Below are 23,809 nucleotides of genomic sequence, written 5' to 3'. Positions count from 1 at the left end.
TTAAGCCTTATCTGACCATGAAAATCATCCAAGTCAGGCTACATTTTGTAAAAAAAAACATACTTGAAATCTCCAAACGTCTGATTAAACCAAGGCTAATCCGTTTTTTTGGTTGGTTCCTGCACACACCTGTACTATTTTCGTGATAGTAACGAATCTGTGATGTCTGCAGTTGTCCAGACGGGGGAGGTGTTGACCTTTGTGAATCACTAAGCAAATCATTGATGGTTTCTGGCTATACAATTCGACCACTAAAAACGAAATCATATACTTTATCTGTCGAGTCTATATACTTTATCTTTTAAAAACACTCCATATTAAACTATTTAGAAAGCATAGCCGACGTTACTGGCTTATTCTGAGATGAGTACTGTGAAAAACATCAAATATGAAAGTGTCAACAATTTTGCTCGAGTGTGTAACATTTAATTCGGTTTAAGAATGTGTTTTTGTTTAGGGCGGGGGGGGGGGGCAACTGCTGTCAGGTAAGTTTAAACAGACTCTGTAAAATCATATCAGAAACGGGATTTGCTTCAGAGTAAAAGCTAGATGCGTGGATAAAATTATAACAAATAAATTCATAATATTGGGAAAGAGTCGCTGATGGTGTAGTGAGTGATACACTCGCCTGACTTATTGGCGGGCAACGTGCAATCGCTCCCCACTCAGTGACGGTGTGGATGTGGGTGTGAATGGTTGTTTTTCTCTAATATGTGCCCTGCGACTGACTCGCGACCGGTTCAGGGTGTAGTCTGCCTTCCGCCCGAAGTCGGCTAGGATAGAATCCAGCAACTCCCCGCCGACCGTCTGTTAAGAATAAGCACTGTTGAAAAAGGATGGGGGTGGGCGTGGATATTGGAAAAAGTATGTGTGTGGGGGGGGGGGGGGGGGGGTATATTTTGTGGATATTCGCAATTGGCTGGCAACCAGTTCAGGGTGTCCCCCGCCTACTGCCCGAAGACAGCTGGGATGGGCTCCAGCACCCCCCGCGACCCTAGTGAGGATAAAAGCGGTTCGGAAAATGAATGAATGAATGAATGAAAAAGACGCTTTACCAGCGCACACACACGCACACAGAAACAAACGTACACAAACTAACACAAAATTCTTGATTAGAAAACACTCGATGATCGCCTAATGTTATACAGACGATAGATATATAATTAGGTAGATAGATAGATAGATAGATAGATAGATTGATTGATTGATTGATTGATTGATTGATTGATTGATTGATTGATTGATTGATTGATTGATTGATTGATTGATGTAATTTAAAACATATCGAGAAAGTCGTATCGTATTAAAATAGCTCTGGTTAAGTTTTATTTTGAAGATGTCTTCCGGAAAAGCAATGTGTGCGACCACATTTAATTGCCGTGGTCCGGGCGTAGTCTGGAAGGAACGCAAAGTGCACGGTTTTCCACGCTTGGACCGGACCAGACGGGGACGCCCAGGAGGCGGAGACCCACGGACTGGGGTGTCATTGGTTCTGAACGAGAGCGCTCAATCACCTGCGTGGAGGCACCACAGCTGCGCTCCCACTTGTGGGTGTGACAAACATTTCGTGCGCGCGGCGTGGGACACTGCATGACTTGTTTTTTTTATTGTGCTGCTACCATTTGGAGATTTGGGGATTCGCCTCCCCGCTCAAGAAGCTGTTGACGCAAAGAGACACGAACGGGCTCGGCGGGACTTCCACGCCGGATCGACTTCCGTGGATTGAGGATGTTTGGCAAATGTAGTGCACCGGAGCACAGGTAGACTTTGACTTTTGCGTCTGTGAGCTCCAAATGCATTTGCTCCTCCTGGGACGGGAGAAGAACGAAGAAGAAGAAGAAGCCGGGTGTGGAGTCAGTTTGTTTACGGGCTTTGCGCCCCGCGTCGCCACCACCATGTTCAGCTGCGTGGGCTGCTTCTGGGTGCTCCTTTCTTCAGCTCTGGTCGCCGTGTGCAGTTTCAGTTTCATCTCTCCTGCGTGGATTGTGAAGGAGCAGCCGAGGACCACCAATCACCATCATCACCATCAACATTATCATCACAAGGAGTCCGTGAGCTTCGGCTTACTGTGGCACTGCTCCGAGTCTCTGGACCACATGTATCGCTGTTACACCTTTGGAGGGCTGGGCAAATTTGCTGAGATCCCGTCCAGTTCGTGGCAGGTAAGATAATGAACACGCACATCATTGTCATCATTATCGTCACCGTCACCGTCACGTGGGTGCGTGACAGAGAACACTATGAAAAAACATTGCACTGGCAAAAGTGCAGGAGTTGGATTGATTTCATAGAGCAGCACAGTGACGTGGTAGTTTGCATATCTGCCTCATGGTGGATTTTGGGTTCGAATCTCAGCTGAGGCCTGTTTTCCTTGCGCTTGCGTGGCTTTTTTCTCGGCTTCATCCAGACTTCCATGTGGGCATCTTGTGTTCACTTCCACTGAATGGTTGAATGAGTGGGTGTCTAGATGTCAAAAATGGGATCAATGCAAACTCCTTACCAGATTGGCGACCTCTATCCACCCTGATTTACTTACTCCTACAAAAGAAAGCATATTTTAACATTGCCTTTAATTTACGTTTAAGATAACTTCAAACCATTTAAAATAAAACAACAGATTTTTTTTATGACTCTCCGGTTACTGTCAAACAAATCCTGCAAGTGACTTGCTGTTGTGACACCGAAATGGACAAACCCAAGAGCATCAACTTGACCTGTCTTTCTCTTTCTCCGCCCTCTGTTTTTCTTTCCATGTTCTCTGGTTTGCTTTGCTCATGTTTACAAAGTTATCTGGGGTCAAATTTGCCTACTGGACCCTGAATGGGATAAATAAACACTATGGAAAACAGATTGTTGGGTAAATTACTGTATCTAAAATCTATGCATCCTAGTAAAAAAGGAAAATGAATACTGAGTGCCGGTTAAAATGAACATATAAACAAACTGAAATCCAGTTTCAAGTACCAACTTCAGTACAACAAGAAACCAGCACATTAACTAGTTTGCAAAAAATGCCCGACTTTGACTCATACTAAAGGTTGGAGGTGAGCGCTTTGGTTAAGCAGCAGATACTCCGATGACAATGGGATGACTGTTTGAACCCCTCTAGTCTTGAACTCCTCAGTGCAAGTCTTTCTAAATAAAGAAGCGCGACGGTGCTTACAAGTCAACTCTGGAGCTATGATTTATGCATGAATGGATATTAGCATTTGAAAGGGAAATGTTAATAAGCTGCTGCTTGAGTGACTGTAGTGCAATTATTTGCAAACAGAAGCCAATGCAACACAGGTAAACAGGTGTACATTCAATGGGGGTGGGGGCGGGGGTGGTGGTGGGGGGGGGTTCTTGGGTCAGAAACAAACTTGACAGGCTTCTGTTAAAATTATTTGACACTTGAGACAAGTACACACAGCTAGCAAAAAAAAAAAAAAGAATGAAAGAGATGATTGGTATTGTTATTGCTATGCCAGCAATGGAGAGCTACTCATTTGACAAATGTTTCCTGGTGCCTAAACCCTTCCAAGCACTTGGAATGTAATTTCACCACTCGGTGAAGCAGAATAACTTGTAAGAAGGGAGCAAAATCATGTAATAAATTTCACTTACGATTTCTTTATCTGGCCGCTTTTGTCTCGGCCTTTATGAAAATAAATGTTAACTGAAGAAAAGGTTAGTAAAGCCATTGTCCAATCAATCATATTATGCATATTTTTTTTTCTTCTGAATAACTACATCTCAATTCTCAATAATTCTGCCAACCATATGAGATTCATTGTTTATCAATCATATCAGAAGCAATTGATCCAAAATGGCTACTTGGCTGAAATGAGCAGAGGGGGCTTTCGATTCAGTCCAAATAAGTTTGCTTCCAAAAGAAGGCAAATATGACAAAACTACCCTGCACCTTTGACAGTTGCCACTCAACCAACAGGCCTCAGACAGACAAACACGTGTTGTACACGTACGGGCGAGCAGAAAATGATGAGGTGATGGCTTGAGTAGCGACAGATTGATGTACATGGTATTCTCTAGAGCAGGGGTGCCCATTACGTCGATACTGATCGACCGGTAGATCTAAGACATGACCCAAGTAGATCCGAGGAGCGTAGAGGAGAAAAAACAAACAACCATTTGTGTGTCTTTGTACATGTTTGTAATATCTTTTTTGTGTTCATATACGCTGCATCCTAATCATCCTATCAGTCTCATTTTCACAAAAAAATATTTAAAAAAATAAAATAAAGCAGGTAAATATTGATCCTACGATGGTGCTTGTTTACATCACCGGAACTTGTTAGCGCCCAGCAGTCTGCAATTGCAGCTTGTGATCTGAGCTGTTGTGCTATTATCTTATATCGTCATTATTCTCATTCAGTGTTTGCTTCGTGTATAATTCACCGAGGGCACAGGCAAAGAATAGCAATCTAGGAGGGCCCAAGGAAGCACTTTAAAATGGTATGTGTGAGCTACAATAGTTAACACGCCGCAGAAGTGCATCGTATGCCTCCGTGTCAGGCTGTTTCTCATCATGGAGTGCGTGTGTGCGTGCGCGTGCGCGGTAAGGGGCGATCCCGGGAGGTTGGTTGATTGAAAAGTAGATCTTCGGTCTAAAAAGTTTGGGCACCTCTGCTCTAGAGAAATTATTTTGCCCCCAGTGATTGTATTACAATGCAGTGTAGTGCCCCTTGTTGTGGAAGTAGTTAAAACCACCCAAATTGCATTACAGTGCAGTGCCCCTAGTGGCAGAAGTCGTTAAAACCACCCAAAAAATCAGTGGGGTCGCCATTTTGATTCATAACATTGGAGAGGTATGATCACATCCACTTCCATTGTCTTTCTTTTGACAAGTTCAAGAATAATCTTTTTACTTTTCTGCCCTAACAATGCTGGTGAGGAATTGAGTAGCAATAGATTGACGTGCATGGTAGTCTCTCAAGAAATAAAGGGTCAAGTCCAAGGTTTATTTTCACATTTAAATCCGGTAAGCACTGACCAAAGTGCTGTAGATATGAACCCTTTCATGCACCCGCTGACCCGATGACATGATAAGCTGTCCACTGTAGCAACCGTTGTTCCCGAAAGGGTTAACTCATTCAGTATCAGCCAATTCTGGACCAAGTCTGAAAAGACGTTTAAATACGTCATTGGGAGTGAATGAGTTAAAAGACGAGAGGTGGCTTCCTCCTGGAGTCACACGATGCAGTGCCAACCACACACGACCACTCTGTGACAAGTACAGCACTGAAACAGAATTCCTTGGACGACCATCATGATTCGCTTCTGAAATTTACTGTAACACATCACCCTCCTCCCTGTAGCCATGAACTCTTTACGGGCAACCGCTACGGTGACAGCCCTTTGTGTGAAAGCGTGTCTGCCTGTGGGAAATCATGCTACGGGGTCGAATGCACATGTTGTATTCCCTCCTCTCCCCGGGGAGTCACGCCCCCACTCCCTCCGCCCAGCACATCGAGACAAAGACCGATTTTTCTTGACCAGCGGCTTCATTCTGCTACAGTGGCGACACGCAACCTCAAAGTGTGGCCCGTCTTGCTAAGACGAGCAGACGCGCTACTACCGAGTGGGTAATCAAAACATATCGACGTGCGCGCTGCCTACCGGAGGCACCATTGATTCTGTAATTAGTGAGGTCACGAGGAGTAATGGTTGAGGGACACCGGAGGAAAAACAGCAAGAGATTAACTTTCTAAACTTAATTCAATCCATGAGATGTCCAAATGAGCTGTTTTCCAATTTGAGTCTGCATCAGTATCGGGTTGTCCGTGGAGATTACGCAACATAATCTACCTCTTAATACAGCCGTTATCACGTTGCGATGATCGAAATCAATAATATGCTACAAATTGATTTTATAAAAAAGATTGTTAGAGATTGGAAAAAGGTGATATAAGGCCCGATTATTAGTATGCGTTAGAGATGAATGATTTTGATAATTAATCGATTAGCGCTGCCCCCAAGAGATTGGTTCACTTCTCCTGTCCCATGGAAATCAATGAATTCATCTGTACCCCCCACCCCCCCAAAAAAAGTTATCAGATTTATTATGCATAGTTTTGATCTTAAAGTTTCACGGTGCCACGCATGTTTTTGGAATGTGGGAGGAAACCGGAGCACCCGGAGAAAACCCACGCAGGCCCGGGGAGAACATGCAAACTCCACACAGGGAGGCCGGAGCTGGAATCGAACCCGGTACCTCTGCACTGTGAAGCCGACGTGCTAACCACTGGACGACCGGGCCGCCCCTATCATACCATATCTATATGTATATATATAAAATCTGAAAACAAATATTTATTAACCATTTCAGGCACACTATAACATGATAAGCTGTCCACTGTAGTAACCGCTATCCTTAGAAGGGTTAAAAGAAAAACATTTTTTTGAACCTGCACCCTTTGGAAAATTACTATGAGTGCCCCCTGCAAAAGTTTGTGCAAGTGTACCAAGTGAAATGTATGGGAGTGAGCTGGGCTTTGTTTCAGCTGATACCACAAAACGTTCCCTCCTCCCCCGGGTACCTTGAAGCCTAGCAGGTGCAGCCCCGTCCTAGTTTACTCACTGATCCATAGCCCAGCTAAGGATCAGCGTGGAGAAAGAACGAGAGCCACCGTCAGGTCAGCCGTTGTGTTTTACGGTCATCCCTTCCACCGAGTTGTTTTTCACATGGTTGATTTCGAGCAGGGCTGCACATCATCCTGCTGCCGGTGAGGCCATGTTGCCTGGCATTGCGAAAAGTGACGGCTTTATGACACCGACGCATCCACGACTGCAGACTCATCCTAATATATATCAGGCCTTTTCCGGGGTTGCTTTGGTTGTATGTTTACTTTGACTCGCACATAAACTGCCGAAATTATTGCTGAAATCTGGCTATGGTGTCGCTTGCACTTGGAACGGGACATGAATTGACATACACTGAATGAGCTCTTATCATTTAGCACATACACACTAAGGTCACACAAAATCAATGTCAGCTGGGATTTTTACCGACACGCAGTTTACAACGATCAATTGAAGACACAAAAAAAACTATTTCAGCATCCAGGTTCTTCTACAGTTCTCTCATTGGAGGATTAATCCATATAGCAAGTTTGTTAAAATTGTGCATTCACCTCCAGCGGTGTCGATTGATGAAACACACACCAAAAAAGTTGTTGATGATTCTGTTTTGGCTCGCCCAGCTATACACGTGGGTGAGAAATTGGAAGTGCAGAGAAGCGTGTGTCCAGATGATGGATAGAATGAGCCATGTGGCGAGCGGACAAACACGGCCGTCTGCATTTTCTATCCATCTAAGCGAAATAGAGAGGAAATCAGTCCTGCTGCTGAGCAGGAGAAGGATTGATGATGTGGCCTGATGGATTGATGTTACTTGCAATGTATGATTGTTTTTTTTTTTTTTTTTTACCTGCTTTGGGCATTTTCAGGTGCACCTTCAAAAGTCACTGAAAGTGCGATGATGTTTACTAACAGACATGGAATATTTCAAATGCACTAGGGTTGAATGATTTTGAAAAGTAATCGACTGTAATTGAGCACCCCCCCCCCCCCCCGACCAATATTGCAATTCAACCCTTTCATGCGCAAATAACAACCTAATAAGCTGTCCACAGTAATAACCGCTGTCCCTGAAAGGGTTCATATGTGATTATGGATATTTGTGGCAATGTATTCATGAGTGCATGTATCAAACAAGTTCTGAAACATTGAAGAGTGTTTGTGTTGTTGTTGTTTTTTGTTTGGCTTTGGTGTGCTATTGGCGACCAACAGTATGATCAGCCCTGTGCTGTTCGACGCAACGTATGTCTTTTCTGGTGGTGGTGTGTGTGTGTGTGTGTGTGTGTGTGTGTGTGTGTGGGCGGGGGGGGGGGGGTGCAGTGCAAGGGCATGGGATTAGCCCTTCCCTCACCAATAGCTGCTGAGTCAGCGAGCTTTGGCAGGCCACCTTCCATTCGTTAAGCAGCCTGTCACTTCGACTGCTTCACTCTGGATAGTTTATGTATTGATTTAACCGGGAACGGTCATCCCTGTTTTCTAAGATAAATGATGGCTCACTCTGCTTGTAGCAAGCCGCGCGTGTGTGTGTGTGTGTGTGTGTGTGTGTGTGGTCCTCGATAAAACACCCTCGATTGACAGAGTAAACAATTTACAACTTTAATTTGGTCAATCTATATCCACTTTCCATCATGATGTGACACGCTGGAAGGGGGAAGGGGGGTCTGGGTGAGTACGGGGAGAGGGGCGGGATCAATGCTGCTTAGAGGCGATGCGTCTACTGATGACTGTTGCACTGTTTTTTTTGTTTTTTTTTCCTCACAAATCCTGCAAGATCAAACCATAAGACTCTTCGGATGATGCCAAGCTCCCAAGCATAACTCCACCGTCAAATCCTCACAGTGAGCTGTGTGGCTTCAGGAAAGGGGGAAAAAAAAAGTCCCATGCGTCTCAACTTTCAAAAATCTATAAAAGGAAATGTCACTGGATTTGAGGTATCGTTCATCGTGACTACTTGGACAGTTTGGACAGTCTTTGGTCGGGAAAAGTAGAGGTTGGTTCGGACAATATTTGGATGAGCAAATGATTCCTCTCAGTTGTGGGCTCAGTTGAGCAGCAGCGAGTTCCAACAACTTTGGCTTCTGGCACTTGTCCATGAAGAGTAGAGTAATAAAGATGATTTTTAGCCAGTGATGTTGAGATTTCATTTGTTGTTGTTTTCCAGAGCATATAGCAAACACAATCAGAGAAGTAGAAATGTTACATTAAATCCATGCATTGACGAAGCTGTGTTTAGGAAAGTCGTCTATAATGTCATATTTCAAAAGGTGTCCGTTTTTTATATGACATAGAACACGCTGGGGTCACCATCCTTTAAACCTCAGCGTAAAATCAAAATCCACATTTTAATTATCGCCTCGTCAAGATGTTTTTCTAGAACCTAAATCAACATCGGTTCTCACTTTCAATCTTTTTTTATTGTTGATTTTGCTCGCCCAGGGTCACCGAAGTTGCAAATAATCGTGCTACAAATCAGATCAATCTTTCAGAATCAAACCAGCTTTTCAAAATCAGTGCAGCAATTTCAATCCCTTTCCCGTCATTCAAAGTGATCTTTATGAGTGGCCCGCTGCGCCATGACACATTTTCGCCATGTTCAATTGCAATGATCAGCATGTTTAGGTTCATTACATCATTCGTACCCGCGAGGGCTCGTTGGTCAGACTAGACTACTTAAAATGCAAGCGGCTGCTTTTTTCCGGAATGGAGGAAGGCACTTGATCAAAGTGATGCAACTTTGGGCTGGAGCTGGTAATGCGCCCTTGCTTGATAACGTCCACTTTTCAATTGAGCTTGAGTTGAAAAAAGATGTAAAAGGCGAAGAGGAGTTCTGATCTTATTTTTCACTGACAAGATGAAAGAAGTGCAAATTAGTGACTGTACATCCGACCTCCTTGCCTTTTCCACACTTGTTCTGCAAAGGGGGGTCGGGGAGTTTGCCGCATTGTGTGTAATATGGATTGACCTTACGAGCTGGTGAAATGAACCCCAAGTGGGAGGAAGCATATAGAGCTTTCGCTATTTACTTTGGCACTGTATGCATGAATTATGAAATGTGCACTCAGGCCCGGTGCTGGTGCAGATCATGCATACATTTAACAGAGCACTGTGCGTCCTTTTGTAGGGTGTGAGGGGGCTTGAAGAGGAGCCTGCAGCAAAGCCCTTTTCACTCTCCGCTGGAGTGCCCCCCCGCCCCCGCCTCCGGCCACCTCTGTAGTTTAACCATCCAGACAAGTGTCGTTTTAAAAACTCATTCAGTACCAGCCAATTCTAGATCAAGTCTGAAAAGACGTTTCAAAACGTCTTTGGGAGTGAATGAGTTAAACTCGTCAGAAAGTTTTTCACGACATTTTCGAATTCCATTCCAAAGCCGTCGGAGCGAGAGTAGCAAAATCAAAGGACCCTCTTTTACATTCGGCGCCCACTTTTAACACCTGTTGCTGCGGTGTTACACCAAGCACACAATTTAGCGCCGGCTCTTAGGATCTTCGCCAATCAGGCCGTACATTTCCTACAAGTGTGAAAATAAACAGTCGACTGTCTCGATGTCTATCTGTGTGCATGTTAGAACGTTTGTTCCCCGCTCGGAGCCCGCAACAACAGCAGCAGTCGACAAAATGAATTGGATGGATGTTTGTGGTGATTACACTTTGATGACTGCCAACAGGACGGAGTGCACTTGAGCATCAAGCAGTGGCTGCTCGACGTGCAAGATACGGACCGTAGTGTTGTTATGCCAGCATGAAAGAGGACCAAGAAAAGGCGAAGTGCCCCCCCCCCACCCCCCAATCTTCCTCGACACTCTCTCATCTCATCTCGCAGTTCTCTCCCGCTCGCTGCTTTCTCTCCTCCTTTGGGTGGCTAACGTTTGAAGTGAGCAGATGCGATGTTTCGAACGAGTTCTGCCGGGCTGATTGTTTGGATGCCAAAAGTGCATTTGCTGGAATTAGCGAAATGCGCTTCCTTTCTTGCAGTTTCAATTTTCCTCTTAATATGTGGTTATTTGTCATTTGTGTCTTATTAGGAGCCGGTCGCAAGGCCAGGGGAACGGGGGAGGAGGGGGTGGCATCAAAGTATCAGTTGCGCTCTCATACCATTGCGAAGTCCTTCTGAGAAATCGGAGAAAGGAGGAATTTTTGCCTGAGGTTCGTCTTCTCCTTTGAGTACCCACCAGCCCACCACCAGCAGCCTATTATGAGAGCTGAATAAATCTCCGAGGTTGTCATCATTAAATCGGGCCGGGGGGGTCTCCGTACATTTCAATCCGGTTATCTGATCCTCTCATCTAGTCCCATCCACCTTTGTGATCTATAATAAAGGAGGCGAGAGGAGAAAACAAGCCGAGAGAGCGCCCTAGTGGACCTGATTATTCTCTTTTTTTTAAAATCCTACTTTCCCACACATCAACACACACCTTCCCGTCGCTTCTCCAAAAGATAGTTTTGTGAAATACGGCTTTCATATTCCATCTTTCGGGTATGGCTGATGATTCAAGTTCAAGTCAACTTTATTGTCAAAAGTGCTCTATGTCAGGGGTCCCCAAACGCCGGTCCGCGGACCGATAGTGGTCCGCGGGGCATTTGGTGCCGGGCCGCACAATAAGAACTTACATTAATTCCGTTGTTATTTATTTTTGAATACGAAAGATATTTTATTTTGAAAAATTACCCGGTTCTCCGTTACTCTTAACGCACGTCAAATCACGCTTCTCCGTCACGTGAGTCTTGCTAAATGATTCAAATGAACTGCTGGAGATCGCAAATGACTTCGGCCTTAATAGTGCGCTCGAGACAACAACTCTGCTGGTGTTCTGGATTCAAGTTATGGCTGCATACTCTGAGATCGCCACAATAGCACTGTTGCTATTTCCGACATGCTACCTGTGTGAGGCGGGGGGGGGGGGGGTTTGTGCAGCAACAACGACTAAAATAAAATTATGAAGTAGACTCGACATAAAACACACCCTTCAGGTGTCATTGTCTCCTATTACCCCGAGATGGGGTCATATATTATTTTGTCGTATTTATCCGCCACACCTTACATGCCGGTCCATGAAAATATTGTCTGATATAAAGCGGTCCGTGGGGCAAAAAAGGTTGAGGACCCCTGCTCTATGTGCACCATACAGCACAGATGAAATTTCTTTCCTCTCAATCACAGGAGAGAGAGGAGCCGCTGCGGGTGCCCGCACCGCCATCAACAACATGATGATGACGATGATGACTAATTGTGTTTCATTTCTGTCGGGTTTCCAATTGCGTGCTTTCGAACAGAAAACTTTCTTCTATCTTGAATTTCCAATAGCTGCCTTCGACTCCCCTTCGCTCTTTAGTGTGTCTACTTCCAACCCACCAAAAGTGTCTCTGTGTTGTTTCGGTTCCTTTCGCTAAACTGTAGCACCTGGCGGGAATGTGACTTGAGGTACCAGATGGCGATCGCACAGCTGTGCAATGATGACAATCGTCCATTTGAGTTGCAAAGTCAATTTTGTTGTTTTTATCCGCAGTGTTGATGGTGGTCAAATGTGCTTGCTCTCTGGTCTCAGTGCTGCAGGAAACGCTCACAATTGTTTTTTTTTTTTATTGTTTGCTCCACAGTCTGTTTCTGGGCAGGGGGTGCTCACTGTGGCCAGATGGTCATTTGGACATCGGTCACGCAATTTATGATGAAACAATAAAGGAAGCCATTTTATCAGCCTTGAAATATTGGACTGCTATGTGCTTTCATTGCATTGTGGCTGGGATGTTTTCGTCATTGGCGCGGTCACGCTAGCTGCTGAAGTTCACATGAAAGGTGTTTGGTGTTGTTGAGATCAAATTCTTTGCCAATGTATCTATGAATGGATTTTGCTTACATTGGGCTCCGGTAACTCTGGTGTCGGATGGAGGTCACCTGTCACCCTGAACAGGATAAGATGTAGAACATGGAAGGAACTTTGAAGGTCAGTACATGAAACACACTTAATTCACCACTTAATGAATGTAAGACTTGCATACCGTGGAAAACTGGACCACGAAAACTTCTGATGTGCTAATTGCATTAACGCCGGAGGAGGTGCGAAACTCCGGAGCGATTTAACCAGCAAAATGATTGCGTTTTGCAATCAATCAGTTTGTTGGCACTCAGCAACTCCACTCCACGCCGTAACGCCGCACGGCTGAGTTGCTGTGTCTCTGAAAGGATTGCGCTTAGCAAATTGACTAAAAGTGGGATCGTTTTACAGCAATCGGCTCCAATTTAGTGAGCACTTTAACATGACCCCCACTCCCCCCAAATGTTTCCGAAGGCACCATTGCGAGGGCCTGCTTTTATAAATCTCTGGACTGGATGACTTTGACAATTTAAAACTGCGGCTCGGTGCTTTTATACAAGCATTTGTAAAATAAAAAGTGCTGCAACAGAGAGCTTGTTCCCTGCACACTTGGAGCTCTGTGAATCTCTGTTTCATAAGATGATCCCCCTTTGGGACAGGAGTGACACGCAACTGTTACCTCGTTTTGCACTGGAGCTAAGGTGAAACCAGAGCTGTGCTTAATGGAAGTCGTAAGGTACAATTCTGACAGCTTGGCTAGCGACCTGAAACATTTTAGAGTGAACCTCTTTCCAGGGATAATGGAAAATGGTGCTGCATTGACAGTCCTGAATATCTAGCATTAATTATTGGGAGTCTTTTTTTTTTCCTTCCATTTGACTGCATTAATATTTGGATCTGTTGAAGCAAAAGAAATCACCTTAAGAAGGATTGTGCGAATCCATTCTTGTCGCAAAAGGTTATGGTAACATATCACAGAGCACCTTTTGCGCAGGCTTAATTTGTTGTCTACAGGTGGTGCAGCAGGTGGCTGTGAGTCGATCAGGCACAGATGCAGTAAGGGAACTGTGGGCACATTTGCTTTTTTCCATTGCATCCCAGATTCCAGAAAACCAACTCGTGCTGATCCGGCAAAATGTCGAGTTCGGTGTCCGTGTGCGAGATACGTGTTAGGTTAAAAAGCCTTATAGGCTTTATTTGGTGTTGAGTATTTTTAGTAGGCGTTAAATAAGTCGAGCAGTTTGTAGCTTCCGATGTAGAGTTTTACGGTGCTTAACCTCCGTGGTCTGCAAGATCAATAGCATCATGTTCATTATACAATAGCAATCAATTAAATGAAGAGAATTCCTTGGTTGCAAATGTTTCCCGCTATTGATTTGTTTAGGGGTGATTCCCCAGTCTTGCATACTTGTTATCATTTCTATGCATTCAGTGGCGACACTGTTTGGGGGAAAACAACACCAAGTGACGGCACTAAGCACGTTTTCATGTGATATGAGACGAAGGAGGTGTCACTTTGCAGAACACGACCATTCTTTCAACGTCCCTTGGTGAAAACAGAAGTGATATTTCAAGCGATCGATCCGGTTACATGTTTACAATGCTGTTTCAATAAGCACTGTTAATGCAATATGATTGTCGAGAGAAATCCAATCCAGTTAAAAAAATATCGATGGCCAGCGTGACCACTTTTGTCAGGTTTGGGACCATGTTTGTTTTATGCTCGGGATAATGCAAAAAGTATGTTTGCTTGGACAGTGTGCTTAAAATTGTGCTTAACATTCAAGCATGACTTTTTAAAAAAAAAAACTGTAGTTGTTTTCAAAACGGCAAGTTGGCAGTTTTGTAATCTGGTTTGCCAGACAATGTGGGGTAGAGCTTAGCAAACAAGAGTAAATGTTCGCAGTCGCCACTTTGCCGACAAAACTTCACAACTGCAGTCATAGCGTTCGCACGGGCCAAACCTGGCTCATGCAAACCTTGCCACCCCAACATCTGGCAGCAGCCAGACACTGTGTGGGGTTTGCGTGTGTTTGCCAGTGTGCGGGCAAAGCGCTTCTAAATGTCACATCCGATCTGCGGGCTGTCCCTGAGGCCCAAACGGACACTCCATCCACTTGTCAGGTGATTAATCTCCACTTATCCTCTCCATCCTGTATTCTAGTCAGTGTGTACACACACACTGGCTGGCGAGGCGTTTGCAGGCCAGTCACACACACATGCAAGCACACATTTTGAATACATTGCGTACGATATTTTGAACGTCATTTAGAGGTGGGGGCTGATTATTTTTTTTCCTATTCATGCTTTCAGTTGTGTGTGTGATTGAGTTGAGCAAGCAAAAGAAAAGAGGAATATAGTAATCCCTCGTTTATCGTGGTCAATGGGGACCAAAATCGCCCGCGATAAATGAAAATCCGCGAAGTAGCGACCAATTAACATATACATTTAAAAAAAATGCCCCACGTGGTCCTTTGCGCTTGAGCAGAGCGCACTAACACACACACACACACACAGGCCAGCTATCCCATAGCATGGCAAAGTGCTTATGATTCATCAATTAAGGATGATTAGACAATTAAGGATGGAAGAGACCTGCTTTTGTTCTGATAAGCCTCCCCTTCTCTCGCTCTCTCTCTCTCAGCCACAACACACACCACACACACACAGACACGTGCAAGCACTGCAGGCACACGCTATAGCAGCATCGTATTGGACACTGATTAAAGATCAAAGAGTAACCCACGTGATAAGACAGAAGATGCACAGCCAATCAACCTGGCTTTACATCTTCTCAGCCCCCCCACCCCACATGTACTGTATATGTTGCTCGATGTGACTCACTGTTGTTTTGCTGACTTTCACAGCTTCTCGCGGACCTTTTGTGGACTTTTTGCGGACTTCAAAAAAATGTATGTATATGTATATATATATATATATATATATATATATATATATATATATATATATATATGTTTGAAAAAATCCGTCATGCACCGAAGCCGCGATAAACGAACCGCGAAATAGCGAGGGATCACTGTAACAGACAAAAGTGCCGCAAAGTGATCTCTGCTGACGGTGCCGTAGGTTGAGTCGAGCAGAGACACCGTTAGGTGGTTTTGGAAAGCTGCATCGCAGTGCTAATGGGCTTCGAGAGCCTGAGTGTCAAAGCTGCCGTTTGAGTGTGTCCACTCTGCTGAGCGCAGAAAACACGGCGGACAAATACACACCGAACGAGACGGCTTTTGGCTGCAGAGTACTCGAACTACACACAGACCATTAAAACAATTGCAGTGAAGTTGTCACGCCTGCTTATAAGCGCAGCTGCACTAATGTCCCTCCCCTCTTGCCGTCCATTAAGACGAGTCATTAGAAAGCGCTGTTTATTCCTCTTCAGAGGATCGTCAGCCGCCTCACTTTGGCAATGAAAGCAACGCCGCTTTCCACCGCAACAATCAAGGCTCAGAATGACTGTTTAATGATATCGACATTTACTGAGTCCCAGTTGAGGACACGATAAAATTTCACTGCACTGCTTAGTAGAATCATTGTCTTCCTTCATCTTCCTGGCGGTCCCTTTATTACTTAAAAGTAGCGTGGTGGTGTGTTTGTGCGCATTTATTAGTCTCCAGTATACACACGATGCGTTTATTGCAGGCAACTAATGAACTTGCTTGATGAAGAAGTCATGTTTTCTAACTCACAACGCGTGCCGTCAGTGCTTGTTTGAACAACAGTGTTTGTATGTTTACGTTGATAGTGGCAGAGGTACCGGCAGTTATTGTCTGATAGGGTTACTTCCCGAGGATAATTAGTGTTCTTGTTCACAAATTTTCCTCCCTTTCTTTGCCAGCTGTTGCAGGTGTACTCCCACTTCTCCACACGTCATTACAACCTATTTAGGAAGCATTTCACACAATTGAACTCGCTCAGACTTAACGTCAGTGCCAGTCGCAGCAAGGTTGCTTAGAATGCTCGTGAGTAAACGTGTTAATGAGTTTGTTATAGTGCAACAGAGGCATGCATGTAGCTGATTAATTACCATTAATTAAAATGCGGGCTGGTTTCTGGAAAAAATAATTCAATTGGGGTTTCAAAGCCAGTTTTGCTCTTGACACTGCAATATACAGAGCGCCCACAAAAACATGGCCTCATTTTAAAAACTGAAAATTAATAAAGTAGACTTGATTGGAATGTTCTTTCATGCTTAGTAGCTACTGATGCATGAATTAACACTGTTTCAATTGGTGCAGAGTAGCATTGCACACGCTCGGTTTGTGCCTCTCTGGTCTACACTATACCTAACTCGATGTTTATTTTTTAGGAATCCACTAACAGTGTACATCCGTACAATACTCAATATTATAAAAAGGCTCTTATACTACACACTGATACCACATGACCAAGTTTAATTTACAAAATGAAATTTCATATATTAGTACTTCCTATCAGAAAGTATTAAAATGTAAGTACCTGTACTTGTATGCACCCCTATGGTGTTTTGTGTGTGTGTGTATTTGATGTTCTCAAGTAGCGATTGATACAGTGCATTCCTGGACCACTCCAGATTAAAATCATATTATTGGCTTCGCTCAACCAAAACATAGCATTTGATACTGTTTTTTGAGGACATTTGTTTTCCCCTTTGGTATTTGTGAATGTTAATCAGCTAAATTTAAATGAGGACGGTGGGAAAAAAACACGATACATTTTTCCTGTAAAATTTAATGGAATATTTTTTTTCAACTGCCAGCGCCAAATGATCAATCGGGTTGTTCGCTCTCAATTTCATTAAAGCATCATAACGTGGCATACATTGATTTAATGGCTGTAGAACTCAAATAATTGGATGTTGCTGTCTCCTCCCATTTTGGCTCCATTTCCCATCTGAGACATGATTGATGTTTTAATGCGTCACTGTGCGTTGTAGGCAGTATTCAAGGGGCTGCGGGCAGAAGGAAGAAATTGTTGCGCATAAATGAATATCACCGAAGTGTAAAAAGGCAGCAGAACAAAGAGCACAGAAGATAACGGCTCCTTTTGTGAGGTTGCTGTTTCATCACTTCGTTATCTTCAGTCAATTGCTTACATTGGAACGAGAGAGCCACAAGTGAGACAAAAAATATTCTTGATTACATCTTTCTACCTGCTGCGGCGTTTCAGTTTTTACTCGCCGTCTCTTCACACTTGATTAACATGATTATTTTGCAATAAAAGACCATGCATCTGCTTTTCAAACAGCAGATTTTCTATTGGGAATAATGAGAGTAACACAGTAGGAATGAGCTCTGGTTCCACATTCTTAGTTTTTACTGATTGTGGCATGAGATTAGCGTGCGGCAGAGCTGTTAGTGTGTGATCTTTCCTTTGCAAAAAAAAAAAAGTCAATCTCGGCTCTAAAACTTGTGCCACAATGGCTGCTGGTGATGTGACAGACGTGAGTGGAAAGGGCTTGAAAGCAGAGTGGCTTTCCCATCTTGCAAGACAACTTAATTAGCCAGTTCTGGCTCTTTGGCACAGGAGCCGTGATGTTGCTGGCAGCCATTCTGATGATTCTTTTGACCTTTTATTTTTTTCGTTGTGGGCCAAACGTGTTAGATTTCCACCTTATGCTTTCTGGAACAATGTTCACATCAGGGTGACACATCAGTTATTGGGTGCCGGGTTACTAAGTCAACGACCATAACAGTCCAACTCGAGGACAGCATAAGCAGAAGGACAACACCTTATTACACTTCCCTGTACAGTTGTTTGTGCATGATGATAAAACTCGGGTATCTCATTCACGGTTGAGTGCAAATTCGACACACCTCACCCTGAAGATGAGTAGCCACAGGAAACCGAAGTACCCAGAAAAAAGGCTCGCGGGCACGGGCGAGAACATGCAAACTCCAGACAGGAACGTTCTCATCAGTCGACATCGTGCCATCCATGCATGAACTCATTTTGTGACGTTTTTTTCCCCCCTCCACCAAAATAAACACTTTGAAAATGTTAATTTTATTCAGGTGGTGAATGGTGCAATTACAACTTAAAACTGCAATCGACCCCTGCATATATACTCGCACGTTCACATTTTTTTCCCCTGTATTAAAAAATATATATGTTAGTTATTTTGCTGAAAATGTAGATTAAACATTTTGATTAAAAAAAACATATATACAGGTATATATATATATATATATATATATTAGTTTTTCTGGAGATATAGTAAAGGGACTGAGTGTGGTTGGGGGCCACATGCAGCGCCCGCGAGCCGCCATCCCCAACAGCCATCATGATAATATCCATTGTTGATATGCAACGGTTAATCCTATATTCAACTGCAACGTTAAAAGCGTAATTCCACATCGTTATCAGTCGGCAGAGAAGTCCCATTTTTGATGTTGAAGATATCGAGCCTTTTCTGTGTGCACAATGTATTTTGACAAGACGAGAGTAAGTTTCCCAAAAGAAAACAATTGTTTCCCCTGCTCGCAGTTCAATCTGCGATTAAAAAAAAGGGAATGTTAAAGTCCTGATTTGAGCTGCATTTCCGATGACATTTTAATTGACTCTTTAACTGATGTTACAGCGCTTCCTCGGTCTATTTCCTTCCTTTTTGCTTGCAGCAAGTGTGTGATTAAGCGGCGGTATAATGAGGAGGGGCAGCACCCTGTTGTTTGACAACCGGGAGCAGTCTTCAAGCCGAGACAACCGTTAACCTGTCGCATTACACAACAGGCTTCGAGCAAAACACGTTTAGCTGTCGCAAAGTTGACTTTTTGTTTTTTTCCGAACATGATTCAAATGGCTTTGCGTGTGTTTGTTCCTCAGACCAGCGCTGTGTTGTGCTCGGGAGGGTGCGCCCTGCTGGCCGTCAGCTCCCTGTTGGCCATCATCACCATCTTCCTGCCCAGCGGAGGATGTGAGAGGAGGATCTGCACCCTGGCTGGATACATGCAGATGGCTGCAGGTCGGCGCACACTCAAAATACATTTTTTTTTTCTTTTGTCAATGCAGTACGCATTCTCAGAAGCTAAGATGATGGAAAAATGACTAAACTGGAGTATTTTCCAACTTTTATTGAACCAAGGTACATATTTTTAAAACACAGAAAGTTGATCTATAGGTTAATTAGCTCCCTTATGCCCTCTAGTGGAAGAGCATTTAATTGTTCTGCCTGTCACTGTGCATCGCTGGCGTAAATAAATTAAATGTACCGTATTTGCCCCGAATATAAGACGGCCCGGATTATAAGACGACCCCCTCTTTTTCAAGACTCAAGTTTGAAAAAAGACTACTTGAACACCAAATTAATTTTTATGCAGAAAATAATTACAGTACATCTGAAACAAATGATTATAACAATATATTTGAGAGATAAAGCATGTTATTTTGCTTCATTCAAATCTTAATAACAGAACATTTAAATGTGTAAACTAAAGTGCAATAACATTTGTAAATGAATGGCTCCTGGTGTTTGAAATGTAAATTACATCGTAACTTCTACTCAGCTGCCGGTTAACCTGGCCGATTTTCGACCCACTTTTCTCTGGATTGTCGCTACGTTTCTCCATTTTCTGTTATCTTTTCTCTTATTTTCTTCTCTTTTATTTCTTACCACTATTTTTAATTTTTCTTCTTCGTGTTACCGCTATTTTTTATTTTTATTCTTCGTGACAAGGGTTCACTTTGGCCTGGGGAGTCAAGTTTAGCATTCGCTTCAATGATATCTGGCGCCATCTAGCGTCGTGAATGGGTATAACGTCTAGACCCCTAATATAAGACGACCCCCACTTTTTCAATCTTATTTCAATGCAAAAAACACAGTCTTATATTCGGGCCAATACGGTACGTTATTTGTGACGATGTAAATTAAGACGGTCGGATTATTTAAATTAACTTGGATCATATGCTTCAGCACACCTGATTTCTCTCACACTGATGTACCAAAGCACACTGATTGGGAATCACTCCTGTTGATAATAAAATATCCATTAGTTAAGCACTAATATCGTGCAACACAAAATAATTAGAGGTCTTGCTCCGCTTAGTTGCAACCCAACAAAACACATTCATCTGTTCCAAAACCAAACGTTACAGTTGCGAGACGTACTAAAACTGCACTTTGACAATAACACCCACGAAATGAATAAAATAATGAAACGGCGAAAGTAAAGGAGCGACTGGAGGGGAGCTGCTGCTAAGCAACCGGCGTGTGCACGTCCTCGTGTTCAAGTGAGGCCAAGGCAGATTTAGAAGACTGATGTACACAGACAATCACACCTCTTTGAGATCAGGTCCTTAGTTCAGGGCTGCGTGGGACTTTTCTTTCGCCACTGCTTTCATTCCCGTTGAGAAAGAGTTGCGTTCACAAAACATGATCTTATTGCCTTAAAAAAAATGCTCACTTCGTAGCTTTCAGTCTTGACTCGACTGTTTACATAATCAACCTATGTCAGTAGTGTTTTATCAAGCTAGCCAGTTATGTTTCTCACTCTTCACAACAATTTGGATGATATTATTGTTATAAAATAGTGTTGTGGTTATAGTTTTTCGGTATCATTATGGGTAAAACTGTCATACAGGCGATTCTTGACCTTTTTCAAGGGGTCTTCAATCGCTGGCGGTTTGTTAGTCGTAGCAGCACTCGGTCCCGATCGAGCTAATCCCCGCATGCGGCATTCACTCATCAGAGACTGATTCGTTGCGACGGATGAATATGTATTGAATGCACTGCCGCTTTCACATCACACAGTTGCCGGAGTGTTTTCAAGTGGAGCTCAGTCTCCCAAACCTTCCTCACATCAGCGTCGCTGTGGGAAGGTCACAAGGAGTTTGCGGCCAAGTACAAGACTCGTAAGAGTGTGTGTGTGTGTGTGTGTCTTAGTCTGCTTCGTGTTGAAGTTCTCTGTGTGTTTTGTCAGACTTTACGAAATAAACAAATGCGAGTGTGGAATGGCGGGCCTTTAGTTTTGTTTTTCAGCTCTTGTTCTTGTGGCTAACACAACATGGGTATCCTTTTTTTTTAACATGCTGGAAAAGTGTTCAAACCATGAAATATCTGATTGAATCTAAATTAACAGCAACGTCTGCCCCATTTTGCTTAAAAAAATGGTATGATCTACCACATCTCTTCCATCATCGAGTTCTGAAGAATACCTTGCGGTCATATGGATTGGTGGTCTAAGTACCTTACTTAAACCAGGATATGTGTGTCGATTACTAACCTTCTGCTACTCGATTATAATAATTATACATTTTATTTATAAGTGCCTTTCAAGACACCCAAGGACACCAACGCGTTCAATGGTAGGTCCTTGTATGTTACATTAGTTACAAGTTATCTGACTTTTTTTTTTTGCGAGGAAAGGCAGACGGGAAAGAAGGTCAGACACTACTGTGGTCCTTTTGAACCGGAACGAGAGAAGCAAGCTGTCGCCATATTGCAATGTGTTAATAATATTACAGCTAAGGTGTGTGATGGGCGCATTTTTTTTTTCCTCGAGTGGCAAAAGTGCAAATCTTTGTGAGCTTACCTCCTAGGAATGCTGTGGAATTTAAAGGTTATAGTTAGCTGTCTGAAACTCTGTTATCTCACCAGTAGCAAAGGTCACTGTCGCACTTTACAATGATGTCAGAGATGCAGTAAATGTACTGGCTGTCCAGAAAAGATAGCATCACTACTCTGACCTTGTACAGTAAAACTCCTCTACAACGAAACCTACATGGGCGAAAATACCCCCTAGTGTGAAAGAATTTTCATGCATGAAAGCCATTCCCACTTTTCTGCTCCCCCTACAACGAAGTCCCCCTGTTCCGTTGTACGAAATCTTTTTCTCTGCTCTTACCGCGCAACGAGATTCACTACAAGGAAAACAAGCCTTCCGCAAAAGTCTAATCCAACCTCAGCATGCCACAGCGACCTCTACTGCTTCGTTCGGAAACGGCAACAGCAACCACCACACTGGTTTACACATGCACAGTAGTACAGGAAGTACAGTATTTGTTTCAGGCGCAGCACGAACGTTGCATTGCTAAAATGGCGACAAGACGGACCTTACCATACCAAGGAGTTAAAAGAAAAGCTTTAACGCTTGAAGACAGGATAAAGGTAATAAAAATGACAGATGGAGGAAGCAAAATAAGACATTGATCGTAAATTTCGCAATTTCTTACCTTTTTTTTCTACGGTGGCTATATGAGGTGTGAAATAAGTGTATGCTCATATTTATGCACTAAAGGCACTTATAAATAAAATGTATTATTATTATTATTACTATTGGAATAAAAATTAAAAGTACACATACTATATATGTTTTTTGTGTGTCTGTGTTTACGTCTCAGATAAACTTGTTTGTGAAAAATTTCTTGCTGCAAACATGATTTTGTTGTAGAGGAGTTTCACTGTAATTAAAGTGGGGGGGAGTCACACTTCCTCCAAGACATGTCATTTCAAATGAACACATGAACCCACAGCAGGCAGCGATGATTTTGACCGGGCCTTTATCAAGGTGCAGAGAAAAGGAGGTGAACTTCCTTAGCCCTCCACTTGTTTGGACTGACGATCCTCCTCGCAAGTAGTTCAAACGTGTGCTCCATCAATGTTTTATGCTCCAAGTGAGGGAGGCAGGACACTGCTGTATGCTAAAGCGGGAGCTTTTCTACTTTCATGTATATTTTATAGGCCTGCTCTTTTTAGTGGTCAGGAACCATTGCATCTGATGCTTATGTAGCACGTGTACAGCTTTTTGTACAGTGAGACTGTTTTTGCCATCAAAATGCGGTTTGGTAATCAAGTCTCTTAAGGCTAATGTGAAGGTTAAGGTGCAGGGTTTCATTTGTGGATTGCGGTCACCTGCTTTATTTGTCAGAAGACACACTTTTTCTTAAAGGTGCATTTATGCACTTTGTTTTGCAACGAGGTTGCTTGAATTGGATCGTGAAAACGACCATTTGCTGAATTTAAGTTTGCGCGGAATTCCGTTAATGGACCTCAACGTGTGTCAAGTGTTCGGAAAATGCTCTCTGCAATTTATTGTATTATATTGACGGGGAAATAAAAGGAGCGAAGGGCCATGTTTCATCGTGTTTTTCTTTGTTCAGTTATTCATGTTATTTTTAATATCCTACGAACGTGCACTGTTTTTATCAAGGTATATGCTCATCCATCCACCCTTCCATTTTCTAATCTTACAATATGTTGTGTTGATACCAGCGTATGATTCTTGCCAACAATGACTCACTCAAATCCTCACATTTAAAAAAAAAAAAAAATCATTATCACCACCGAAAGGTCTTTTGCTTCAGGCCTTCCTGGCCCATTGTTTATTTATTTTTATTGATGTGGCTGCAGGTAAGAGTTTTCCAGTTCAAAGAAAATATTTTAGAGTGAAAATGGTTCTTTGGGAGCTTCACGGGTCTTGACATCAGAGAAAG

At 43.2% G+C, this 23,809-nt stretch overlaps 1 protein-coding gene across 1 annotated transcript in view; it reads left to right on the top strand.

Moving 5' to 3' along the window:
- The first annotated feature begins 1,291 nt into the window (after positions 1-1,291).
- LOC127588940 (LHFPL tetraspan subfamily member 7 protein) overlaps positions 1,292-23,809 on the top strand; it is a 66,168-nt gene continuing 43,650 nt past the window's right edge. The window contains exons 1-2 of the mRNA XM_052047966.1: positions 1,292-2,162; positions 19,205-19,343. Coding sequence (XP_051903926.1) covers positions 1,794-2,162; positions 19,205-19,343 — 508 coding nt within the window. The 5' untranslated portion in view covers positions 1,292-1,793. The remainder of the gene's footprint in view (positions 2,163-19,204; positions 19,344-23,809) is intronic.

Source organism: Hippocampus zosterae, chromosome 16, assembly GCF_025434085.1.
Source record: "Hippocampus zosterae strain Florida chromosome 16, ASM2543408v3, whole genome shotgun sequence".
In the NCBI taxonomy this organism is placed as follows: domain Eukaryota; kingdom Metazoa; phylum Chordata; class Actinopteri; order Syngnathiformes; family Syngnathidae; genus Hippocampus; species Hippocampus zosterae.
The sequence above is the reverse complement of the archived record's forward strand: the minus strand, read 5'-3'. Positions and strand labels throughout refer to the sequence as shown.